Source organism: Astatotilapia calliptera, chromosome 3 (assembly GCF_964374335.1).
Source record: "Astatotilapia calliptera chromosome 3, fAstCal68.1, whole genome shotgun sequence".
Classification (NCBI taxonomy): domain Eukaryota; kingdom Metazoa; phylum Chordata; class Actinopteri; order Cichliformes; family Cichlidae; genus Astatotilapia; species Astatotilapia calliptera.
The window spans coordinates 74,675,311-74,687,354 of NC_137424.1; the positions used below are offsets into that span (position 1 = coordinate 74,675,311).

The 12,044-nt window shown below is 45.8% G+C and overlaps 2 protein-coding genes across 2 annotated transcripts; both read left to right on the forward strand.

Annotated features, from left to right (window-relative positions):
- The first annotated feature begins 606 nt into the window (after positions 1-606).
- On the forward strand, positions 607-3,096 carry LOC113019756 (P2Y purinoceptor 14-like). The gene is made up of 2 exons (XM_026163577.2): positions 607-860; positions 1,052-3,096. Exons 1-2 carry the CDS (start codon positions 676-678, stop codon positions 1,701-1,703), a joined length of 837 nt encoding a protein of 278 aa, XP_026019362.2. The 5' UTR covers positions 607-675; the 3' UTR covers positions 1,704-3,096.
- LOC113019742 (uncharacterized) lies at positions 2,527-11,308 on the forward strand. Its single transcript, XM_080296072.1, has 2 exons — positions 2,527-2,572; positions 9,781-11,308. Exons 1-2 carry the CDS (start codon positions 2,527-2,529, stop codon positions 10,656-10,658), a joined length of 924 nt encoding a protein of 307 aa, XP_080152198.1. The 3' UTR covers positions 10,659-11,308.
- The last annotated feature ends 736 nt before the right edge of the window (positions 11,309-12,044 follow it).

The following is a 12,044-nucleotide window of genomic DNA, read 5'->3' on the forward strand; positions in this document are numbered from 1 at the left end:
TTCACAGAGCCGTAAGTCAGTAATAAGCTTCAGGGGAGGATTATTCCCACTCCTCCTTCTCAGACTGTATTTAAAGGATAATTACACCTAATAAGACTCATGAGAGGAGATGATTGATTGATCAACTGATTGATTGAGACAGTACAGGTGCATCACAGGACAGGCAGGGCCATCTCATACAACACAACACAGCTTGAGGCGACTGTTTAAATTTGGTGCTTTATTAATTAAATTAAATTCCATCACAAAACAGCCACAGACAACAGTTGTGAAATGAATTGTATGAACATGATAAGACAGTAGAAAAGTAAAGCAATTTAAAGGGAAAAAACTTTTCTTTTAAATTTGCTCCAAAAACAAATATATCTGTGGCTGGGACTTTTTTTTACAGCTCCAGAAACATGGATGACCTAAAACCTGTGACTTCATCTGTCAACCGGACGTGTGATCTGGTTGTCCCATCAGTCAACCCTTTCTTTATGCTGGCCTACAGTCTAGTGTTTCTGGTACGTTTTAAATCTTCAGATTATGGATTAAGGATTCCCCTCACCTGGTTCAGATTCCACACAAACAGGATCTCTTCTGTCTCTGTCTCATCAGGTGGGTTTACTCCTCAATGGCTTCATCATAAAGTTTTACTGTTGCCAAGCTCAGCAGCAGGCATCGAGGAGCTTGATGGTCTACCTGAAGAACCTGACAGCTGCTGACTTCCTGCTGTGCGTCTCTTTGCCAATGCGTGTCACTGATTATGCCAGCAGGTCTGTTATCTTTCGGGAGCTCTACTGCAGCTTTGGAGCTACTTCCCTGTACCTCAACATGTACGCCAGCATCATATTCATGGGGTACATCGCTGCCGACAGGTAAGGAACTTTTACTGATTTCAGACTTGAATTCATGACAATGTTTAAACTAGATTAGTGGCTGAACTACATATTCTGTGCTCCTGACTAAAGCACCAACAACTCCTTTCACCTCAACAGTAAAAACATATCTGCACCACTTTTACTAATGATTGAAGCTGTCTACCGCCTCCTTTCTCTTCTCTCCGCAGGTATCTGACAATCATCCATCCTTCAGGAACTCACATCCTGCAGACAGTACGAACTGCCCACATCGTCTCCACGGTCACCTGGGTTTTTCTCCTGGCTCCAACAATCACCTACAACATTATGTTTTTCATTACTCACAAACCTCTGACCTCTGACCCTGGCTACTGTGGGCCCCTGTTCAGTACGTCATTCAGCATCCTTCATAAAACATTTCAAATCAGTTGCACCATCATCTTCCTCTTAGTCTTCATATCCCTGGTCTTCTTCTACTACAGCACCTCCCGCAGGGTGTTGCAGGCACAGCAAAGCCAGCTGGCCTCCTTCAGCACTGACAAGCTGGTGAAGTCTCGCAGGAACATGTTGGTGCTGGTCAGCATCTTCTGTCTTTGTTTTGTTCCCTACCACCTGGCTCGTCTTCCCTATACCTTTTTGTGGACCAGCTGCTCTGTGGGTCAGCTATTGTACTACTTGAAGGAAGTGACCACTATCTTATCAGTTTTAAATGTTTGTCTGGACCCTCTTGTTTACTTTTTCCTCTGTAAGACGTTTCGAGCTCAGGTGAACTTTAGCATGGGGTCAAGAATAACAACACAAGCAACCCAGGAGAGTGAGAGCAGCAGGAAAGAGGTGGAAATTGTAGAGTTAAATCCATGAGTTATTATGCAAATTTCTACTTTTTTGAAATACAAAGAGTTATATTTGATTTTAGAGTCAGATTAGATCAGTGAAACCATGTCATGAGTCATGTTTTCCAAGTTCTCATGAGCCACAATAGGTTCTGCTGAGATATCTTAATGAGTCTAAACTGAGCACAAACCCACCCCCACACAGATACCACCAGTTTATGTTGCTAGCTTTCACCTATTAGCTAAGTAGCTGAATCTGAAACTCATTAATCTGAAGCTTAATCAGTCTAATGATCAAATTAATAAAAAACAAATACAAAATCTCGAGTTGTTTCTGAAAACTTGTTCTGTTTTTTAAAAAACAGCTTTAAATTTTAAAATTGCAAAATTGTCTTTGCGGTTTTTGATGATATAGGAAAAATTGCTACTTTTATTATTTCAATAATATGGTCTTTCTGAGCCTGGTTCTGCCAACGGTTACTTCCTGTTAAGTTTTTCCTTCCCACTGTCACCAAGTGGTTGCTCAATGGGAGTTGTCTGATGGTTGGCGTTTTCTCTGCATTACTGTAGGCTCTGTATCTTACAATATAAAGCACAATATGAAGCACAGGTGACTGAATGTCAAGACTGTATGTTTTTGCTTGTTTGCATGTTGCGTATGTAAAACCACAGCAACTACTTCCTTCTGCAGTTTCCACTGCACTGACGTCAGACACTTAAGTGACATTTCTCAGCACAAAGCTGATAAGAGTGTGTATTGACTGTGATAATGTATAAGTGTCTTTATGCCTCTTTGCGGTAAATTGTGTTGTTCTGCTGTTAATGGTGGGTGTTTTTCCAAAACAGGAAAGATGACCATAGAGCTGCTGGAAATTGCTAAAGCAATGTACAGTAACGGTAATGCTGTAACCTGCAGTGACATGCTGAAAATCCTCTTTTTCACTGACACCTGGGCATCATACTTTATTCCATCACCGGGGAGAACATTGTCTGCTGGGACCTTAGGACTGCCTATATTTGGATCCTTAAATGAAATTCAGCACTTTATGATAACAATGTCATGTTGCATATGTTTAGAAATTTACACCTCTCTGTGACACTACTACACCATATTATCATGGCAAAAAGAAATCTTTCAAAAATATATGAATTTTACATCCAAATTTATATATATCATCAGAAGCATATATGAAATGATGCTGAATCTCTGGATTTATTATATTATTTTTTGTTTTATGAGTCCCACGTTGAGGCTAGCTCACTCCGCTCATGTTTTATGCTGATTTCTTTTTTCATTAGCTGTTGTTTAAGTGAAGACGCTCGTTAAAAGCTACATTTACTCTTTCAGTTTTTTCATTGTACACTTAAACAGATGTAAACACCTCATGATTGTTAAAACCAATAAACTCTCTCAGGACCTGTGTAACCTTATTTTTGAAAAACATGCTACTCGCATGGGCTACAGAACAGTTTCAAGACCGCGGAAAGTTCCAGTGAACACTGTTGGGGCTAATCCAGAGGTAGAAGTAGGGATGGGTAGGGATGCCATTATGGCACCGGTTCTGACATAAACGGTAGTAACCAGATCGAAAAGCAGCGCACATTTCGGTGCTTTATTTCGGTGCTTTTTTCCCCCCTGAGATGTCACACACTTTGAATTCTAGCCAATCATTTTACGTTTCCAAGGATAGTAGGCGGGCCCAGGTACGTACGTTCTTTTAGTGCAGAGCTACAGATTAAAAATGCCCAAGGTGAAGAGTCAAAAGTCTGGCTGTACTTCACAGCAAAAGATGCAAACTCAGCAGCAACAAGTGCTTTAAGCTGATACTGTGATACTGTCAAAGGAGGTAAAACCTCAAATCCGATGAAACACCTGGCGACGCATAGCGGTTTTTTTTAAAGCCGAGAAATGCACCGTATTTGATAGCTTGCTGCGAGACCTCACACTGTGCACATCTACTGCGGGTGTGGTGCCTGTTATCGGACCCGGAGTTAGCAACATCCCCAAAAACACGAAGAGGAGAGTCCTGGCCCCTAGCCCTGCCAGTGTAGCAGAAATGATAACGGATGATGATGCAGCAGCAGCCGTTCTTCTCTGCGTGAGTAGCTTAATGTTGTTCGTGTGTAATTTACGTTGAGTAGGCTAACCACGTTATTACATTAATGCATGTAAGGTGAACTAGCAAACACCGCTGTAGTTACATGCAGCTGTCTTCTTGTTTGATGGCAGATACTCCCTTCACCCTGGCCAAAAAGGCTAAAATGACCAAAGAAAAACTGGGAAACAGCTGAACATGAGAGGTTTTTGGAAAAAGTTTGTGTTTTTTCCATTGTTTAAGCACTGCTTCCAGCCAAGAATGATACCATATATGCCCTATAGCTGCAGAAAAGGCTAACATTGTTATCTTTTTACAAAAAAACAGCTGAACATGAGACGTTTTTGGACCAATTTTGTGTTCTCCATTCTTTATGCACCGGTTCGAGCACCGGTTCGAGCACCGTTTAAGCACCAGCACCGTTTCAAAAGTACCGGTCTGGCACCGGTATCGGATAAAACCTAAACGATACCCATCCCTAGGTAGAAGAATACCATTTAACTGTAAACCAACAACAACCTTGTCCTGCCCACACGGTTGTGGTTGGCAGCTGATAAAATAGAATTATTATAAGAGTTGAGTATAGTTTTGCAGCAGTGCAAAGAAGGAAAGATTAAACCCAAAATGCAGACTCATAGGCAGAACGTAACTCAAAAACACAGCTTTATTGCTGGATGTAGTAATCCAAAAACCAAACAGGGGCAGACTAGAAACTTAAACTAGCAAGAATAACACACAGCTGGAGAATGAGGGAGATCACGGCGCAGGACAGAGAGAGACACAGGCATAAATACACACAAAGAGGGAACAAACCACAGAAGGCAACACAGCTGAACATGATGTAACTAACAAAACAGTCAAAGAAACCTGAATATGATGCACACCGGACATGGGACTGTCAAAGCAAAGCAAAGTAACTCTAATTAAACCACAAAGACAGAACTGACTAAGCATGAGAGATAACACAGACAATGCATGGTGGAAATATAGAGTGGCTCTTCAACTGGTGGGGGAGATTGTCACACGTTGCAGGAGCTTTCCTCTCCTCAGGAACTCTCTCTGCAGGAGGGGGAGGTACAGGAGAGGTGGAGGAAGATCTCAGCCTGGGTGTTTATTGCCTTATGTAGTCTGGAAGATGAGTGGATGGTGGGGTGGGTGCAGTTTTCTCTGTGGTGGGGTTGGGTGGACTGTCCCGGGCTCTGTGGGGCCGGGAGGCGCTGCTGCACTGGGCCCGGTCTGGATGGGCCTGGGCCCCCTTTCCCTGGCGGGTCGCGGAGTATGGAGGTGCCTACTGGGGTCAGCGGGGGAGCTGGCCCCAGGGAGGGGTCACTTGCCCCTCCCTTCCTTCCCTCCCCATCTCCAGCTGCCTCCCCCTTCCCGCTCCACCACAACCACCCACACATGCAGGGCCTTGGAGTAGGGGTATGTCACCAGGGTGCAGAGGAGGCCACCCCCCCCCCCCCCCCCTCTGTCCCCTTCTGGCTGCCTCTGCCTCAATTTTATCCCACAACTTAGACATTCACATTACTCACACTCTCATTACACATACATATAGGATCTTGGGGGTGGGCACGATACACGGAATCCAAAGTACCATCAGGGTGTACACCTCACCCCTGGCGTCGTTGCCCACCTCTCAAGGTTAAATACACGTAGACATTGAGGGCTAGCAAGAGGGACCATGCGCTTACCTGCTGCTCTCTGGCAGGTAGCTCCATGCCCTCCTGGGTTTTAAATGCACCTTAGAACACACATGCATCAACACTACAATGAGCGGGTGGAGGGAGGTTTGGAATCTTCTCTCACCCTCATTCTCTGCGGCCTGCTGGAGCGGGGGGGCTAGGAGGAGGAGTTGGCCGTGTGGGGCCTCCCTGCTGCTGCGGAGTCGGGGCGGTCTGCCTCTCCCCACCGCAGGGAAAAGGGTAACACCACCTGGGTCTGGGTGCAGTTCCCCCCTCCAGGGGCAAGGGTACCTAGACCCGGTTCGTAGAGTACGCTTGGGGAGTGTGATCGTGTGTACAGCGTCTCTTTATGTCTGTCTCCACGTTGGTTGAGTGTGGAGTAAGTGCATATGAGCGCATGAGGGTGGGAATGGACGTTTGTATCTGTGTGTGCCTGTATTTCTGTGTCTATATGTCAGGTTGGGTGTCAGGCGCCACCTCTCTGGGGACATCTCAGGCCCTCCAAGGTTTGGAGGGCCTGAGATGTCCCACTTCCCCTGCCAGTGGCGGACTCCCTCAGACATCGGTGTGTTGGTGGTTCATTGTGTCCGGGGATGGGCGTCCAGGTACACACCGGCTCACTCCTTGGCGGCCGCTTATCGGTGCCTGGAGCCTGGGGCTCGCTCGGGCCACTTCGGAGGTGGGGTGCCCCCGGCCTCTCGGCCTGGGGCTCGGTCACTCAGGCACGGCTGGCTGCCGGCGGAGCTCACGGGCACGTCACTGCAACTCCCCCTGGCTTCTGCTCCGCGGCTGCTGAGTGAGCCCTCATCTGGGACTCTCCTCAGCTCTTTCTGGGACAGTGGCGCGGCTGCCCCTCTGTTGGTCTTCCTTGGTCTCTTGTGTTCTGGGGGCCTCTGGATGTCTGGAGTTTTGATCTCCTCCATACCTGCTTCATGCCCTGGAGGACGGGGCTGTGCCCCCCCCACACTCCCTAGCAGATCATTACATGAAGGAACCTTTTAAAAAAACCAGCGCGTCCATGCTCACAGGTGTACACACGGGTGATCACACCCACAAACTACACCCTTTTTGGCTCCTACCTCAAAGCACACTGTGTTCTGTTGATCTTATGTGCTGCACAATAATGTTTAATATTTAGTATTTACTGTCATATTCCCATATATCATTGTGATGTTGTTATTCTATTACTCTTGTTCTCTTCTGCTTGTTTTCTTTTTTCTTTCTCAGCAGGTGATCCAGGTGATCGATATATGCATTTTTTCTTCTTTTGTTTTTTTTCTGCTCATTCTGTTAGTTTTTGTCTTTTGCCCTTCTCCCCCGTCCCTCTTCTCAGCTGTTTCTCTTTCCCTCTTTCTTTCCCCCAGTCAAGTCTGTCCCGTATTCAGCAAGTGAAAATAAAATGAACAATAAAAGGTGAATCAAATGGACCATTATGGCAAGGCTGAGATGGTCAATTTGGTAAAGTAAATCCGTTGGGCATCTTTCTTTGCCTTTAGACAACAATTCTGATGGCAAAAGAGCCAAACGGGACAGGCAGAAAGAAAAAAAAAGTTTTCTTTACTAAAAACAAACAAACAAACAACAACAACAAACAGTCTGAGCTTTCCCGAAAATGGTTCCTTAAGGAAATTATTTCTGCTACAAGTCTGTAGCACCTCTTAAAACAAACTCTTTCGGGGAGAAGTTCTTTGGTCGTTTATATTACCCATTCGTGGAACTGAAAATGTTTCTTCTACCACCTTCATTTTTCAGACCACTTCCCAGCATTACAAACTTGTCCCACACAAACACAGGCCACTCTTTGCACTCCACAGTTTACTGGGACCTCTTCGACTGCATCTGTTATGTTATTGCATTTAATCAAATCAAATCACGTGAGCTTGGCTTATGATCTTTTTAATGCCGCATTGTTCTCTGGAGAGAGGGTGAACGTAGAGTACTTCACAGCTAATTTGACCCAATCAACAAGGCCGCCGTCTCAGTTCAAGAGCTGCGAGTCTGGCACTCGCCTGGGAACTGGCTGAAAAGGACTACGAGTGATCCGGTGTTTTGATGTCTTGTTCGGTGGAAACACAACTGACAACGAAGAAAGGGGGGGGAAAAGAAGTAGCCTGATTTGTCACCTTCACACATTGTAGCTGACAGAAGCGTCACTCCCACAACTTCTCCAATACGCTTCCACTGCGCGCTTTCATGCGCACCAGGAGGCGGCGCGCGGTAGAGGATGTGCCACAGACTGGAGCTTCAAATCAGTAAAACAGTGCCGGTGTTGCTTCGCTCCTCGTAGTGCGGATGCCTTACACTGTATACGTTCATGAATATCATTATTACGGGCACTATTAAAAACAAAACTAGACCCGGATCAGAGCAGCCGTTCTGGCGCTTCAAGGTGTTTCCAATCATTTTAATTTGCCCCCCTCCCCGCTGTTGATTAGTAACACATGTGTTTATAATTTCAGGCCAAAACAGTTGCCATAAAATCAGAGTGTCTTGCTTCGAAAATGATCTTAAAATGAAAGAAAACACGCCCACGATAAGTTTATTTCTTCACCTGCGGGTGTCTTTGATTCATCTTTCCATTTTAACCCTTGTGTGGTGTTCATATTTTTGTTACCCAGCCAGTGTTCATGGGTCTGGTGGACCCGCTAGAGTTTTGGATTTCCAAATTAACACTATCAAACAATTTTTTGTTAAATTACTCATCAGATGTTTACTTCATCCCAATTACAAGCCATATGAACAGCAAACATGGTTAATTTTTTCCCTTTACCTTTGTTAGATCACATTTATGAATTAATGTGCTTCTCGTTTTTTTTTTAGTTTTTTTTTTAAATGTTATAAAAAAATAAATCAGTTATAATCAAGTGGAGTGAGTGGAAAGACACAACACATTTACACGTGAAGCAATATCTTTCACAACTAAATGGGATCAGCTGCTCATCAATGGTGACATTAGGCCCAGGGTTGTAAAACAGGGAGAGGTGGTGCACACACTTATCCCACACTGTCCTAATGGCAGCTAGCTTGTCTCTCTGCCGTCGAGCTGGTCTGTCGTCTCGGTTATCAAATCGGATAATCCTGGAAATTTTGTGGAAGTTTTCCAGAGACACTGATGCACTGAAAGGTTCTTGCAAGTTTCTGCATCCCACAGGGATTCTGTGGATTCCCCTTTGGACCTGAAAACTCCTGCAAGGATAAGAACCCCAAAGTAGGCCTTTGGGGTTCTTAGATCTCCTTCCACCTCTCTCCAAAAACACACCTTCCTTCTAGATCTGCAATCCAGAATAATTTTCTGGATGGAATCTGGGATGAAAAGCTCAAATGAAGACTTGATGTCCTGCACATGAGTAACTGTCAGCCGTGTTGGCCCTGGCTTATCACAGTAATAGCTCTGCAGGGTGGCTCATTTCTTGGGCAAGAAGACCATTCAATTTCACCAGTTATTGACATCCATATTTCTTCACTTGCTGTCTGGTGGGCTTGTTCTGGTCCTGGAGCTGGCTGCAGATGGGGTACTCGTCTTCGTTTTGTTACTAAATGGTGTTCAACCTCATCCTCTTCTTCAAAGTCACTGTCAGACTCTGAATCTTCAGAAATGTGAAATATTCTGAAACCTCTTTGTCAACATCATCATCCGAAGCCCCTCTCTCTTCCAAAATCAATTGGATGGCCCTCGCAGCAGATAATCTTTTGCCATCTTGATCAGTTGTGATAAAGAACCACACTGGCAAAGTCTTATTTATAGTATTATGCCCCTAATTTGCAGGAGGGACAGGGTATGAGAAAATAAAATTTGGATCCCTCAAGAAAGAGGGTAAAATGTGCGGGAATGTCAGAGCAGACGGTGTTGATAGTTGAATTTTCAACAATGTTGCAACTTTGTGCGGAGCAGGAGGGGAAGAAAACACTATCAGCAGCACCAGAAAGGAGGAAGACAGAGTGTGGGAACACAGGACCTACACTTTCAACACTTTTATTAGACCTGGGTCCAGTGGACCCGAACACCTTCTATGTAATGTAAATGCGTGGGGGGAGGTACAGTATGAGGTCATTGAAAATTAGTTCGGATTTATGTTTTTCACAGAAAATAAGCCAAAGCCAATGAATTTCAGGTTGAAAAAATAATTAATTGTTTAATTTTTCTTTTGAGAAAAACTGAAAACGCATCTCACAGACCCGAACACCATACAAGGGTTAAGGTTTCTGGAGCATCTCGTTGTCCGTAGCTGAAGACAAGCTGTCTCTCTGGTCTAAACGGGGCCCATTAACGGGCCATAGGGGATCAAACAGACACCTATTATCCAGACAGCCATTAACAGGTGAGCAGCACATCAAAGCCACGCGTTCGCAAAGCCCGATAGCGTCTGTGATGTGCAAGAGGATGCCACGCAGGGGGTCGTGTTGTGTCTGCAGAACTCGGCTGCGTGCTTCGGACACAGCGTGCGGGATGGATTTTACAGCAACAACAACGGGTCAGCACAGCGCTCCAGCACGGTGCACCATGTGCCATACACGATCAACTCGAAGACAAAGTGCCGCCGGAAGCGCACAATATTCAGCAAGGCGCAGCTGAGCCAGCTGGAGAGGGCCTTCTCTGCTACACCCTACCCGGATATCAATGGGAGGAAAACCCTGGCCACTCTAACTGGACTACCGGAGTCTAAAATTCAGGTTTGGTTTCAAAATCGGCGCGCACGCTTCTTCAAGACTAAGAAATCAACTCGAGGAGCCACCAAACCTTCACAGGTCAGGCACAAGACACCGTGCACTCCTCAGGTGGCTTCTCCTCCACCTCCTAGTCCCAGCCTTGGATCTCCAACAGACTACCGGGTGCCCAGTCTACCTCAGTCCACCAGGCTCTCGTCAATCCTGGACATCCAGACCAAGTCACCAGACGTTCCCCAAATCTTTTGCCACCAATCCCAGGACTTCACCAGCTACTGCCAAGACGTGTTTCCATACGAAGGGCTGGATGAGTTGGATTTACCAGAGGACTTTGAATCTTTTCTCAATGCACGGGGGGTACAGCCAGCAGAACGTGGCCATCCTGTCCACAAGGAAGACATCCAGAGTCAGCAAGGCCTCCAGGCTCTCTCCAGCTCTATAGAGACCATGGCCGACCTGTCGGATCTGTGCTTCCAGGACCTGATGGTCCCCAGTCTGCCCAGCTTGGACAGCTCAATGATTGACTATCTTTTGGCATGACTGACAAAACTGAGAGCAACATATTGAAGACCACGACATGAATGGGTCCACGTCCAACAACACGTCCGTTTGTGTAACAGCTACGAGCCAGCCTGCAGCAGGATGTCTGCTACATCAGTGTATTCATTCTCACACCCATATGGCCACGCTGTGTCGCCAGTTGCCGTGGTGGCCTCCACTAGTGCACCCATTCAGTGATGTCGCGGTCTTTCAAAGTGTTGCGCTAACATTTTTTTGGACAAAGGTGCGGAGTCTACCTTGGGGAGGTGGTAACTGTGACTTATGCTATTCGTTATCTATTTAAGAAACACCAGTATGATGCACATCAGATGATTTCACATGTCCTTTTTGCACATAGTTTGTTTTTATTTATATTTTGGATGGGGATGCAAAGATAACGTTTAGCACTTGACTCAAAGCTGTCCTTGCTGAGTGGGCTTCAGCGGAGTCCCGGAAAAAAAGTAAATGAGACGCACTTGTTTCCAACTGAAACTCGGTATGTTACAAAGTATGCCAACTGTTGTGACGGGGAAATGGGACACGAATGACGAATGCGACAGACTGGCGACCTGTCCAGGGTGTACCCCGCCTCTCGCCCTATGACAGCTGGGATAGGCTCCAGCGCCCCCCGCGACCCTGAAAAGGAGAAGCGGAAGTGAATGGATGGAGGGAAAAGCTAACTAAGATCAAAATTAGAACATAATAATAAAATGATACAACAAAAACTGTGGTATTTTCTAAATATATTAATCAATGCAAATTCACTGTGTAATTGTCTAACTTTATTAGCAGTGTCCTCCTGAAATGCACCAACAACATTGAGAGTAACATCCTCCTCTCTGCCCCTGCTCTTTGGTTGATATGGTAACATTTAAATAAGACACACAACTACAAAACAAATGTAAAGTACATAAAAATATGTAATTCACCATAATACAGACAAAACAGGAACTGTAACTTTCTATTCTGACTTTATTCACCTGCAGCTGGGCACATTGCACCAAAAACCAGCAGAACCCCCCCGAACACCCAAAGACCGGGGCTTATGCAAATGGCCAGAACGGCTGAACCAGGGAGATGGACAACTAGGCAAAAACTCCCCAGACACACGACCAAGGACCAGCTCAGTGCTGCGCAATCCCAATAAATCCCAGGGAAGATGGTCAACCCAGTTGCCACCCGTTAAATAAGCCCGGAGCGCAGCCTCGAGTGACTGGTGAAACCGCTCACACATCCCGTTAGCCTGCAGGTGGTACACCGTAGTGCAGTGGACCTTGACCCCCGGGCCGTCAGACATGGCAGATCAAAGCTCCAAAATGAACTGGGGGCCGCTGTCTGAGGTAATGTCAGCAGGGGGACCAAAACGCGAAACCCACGTCGACACGA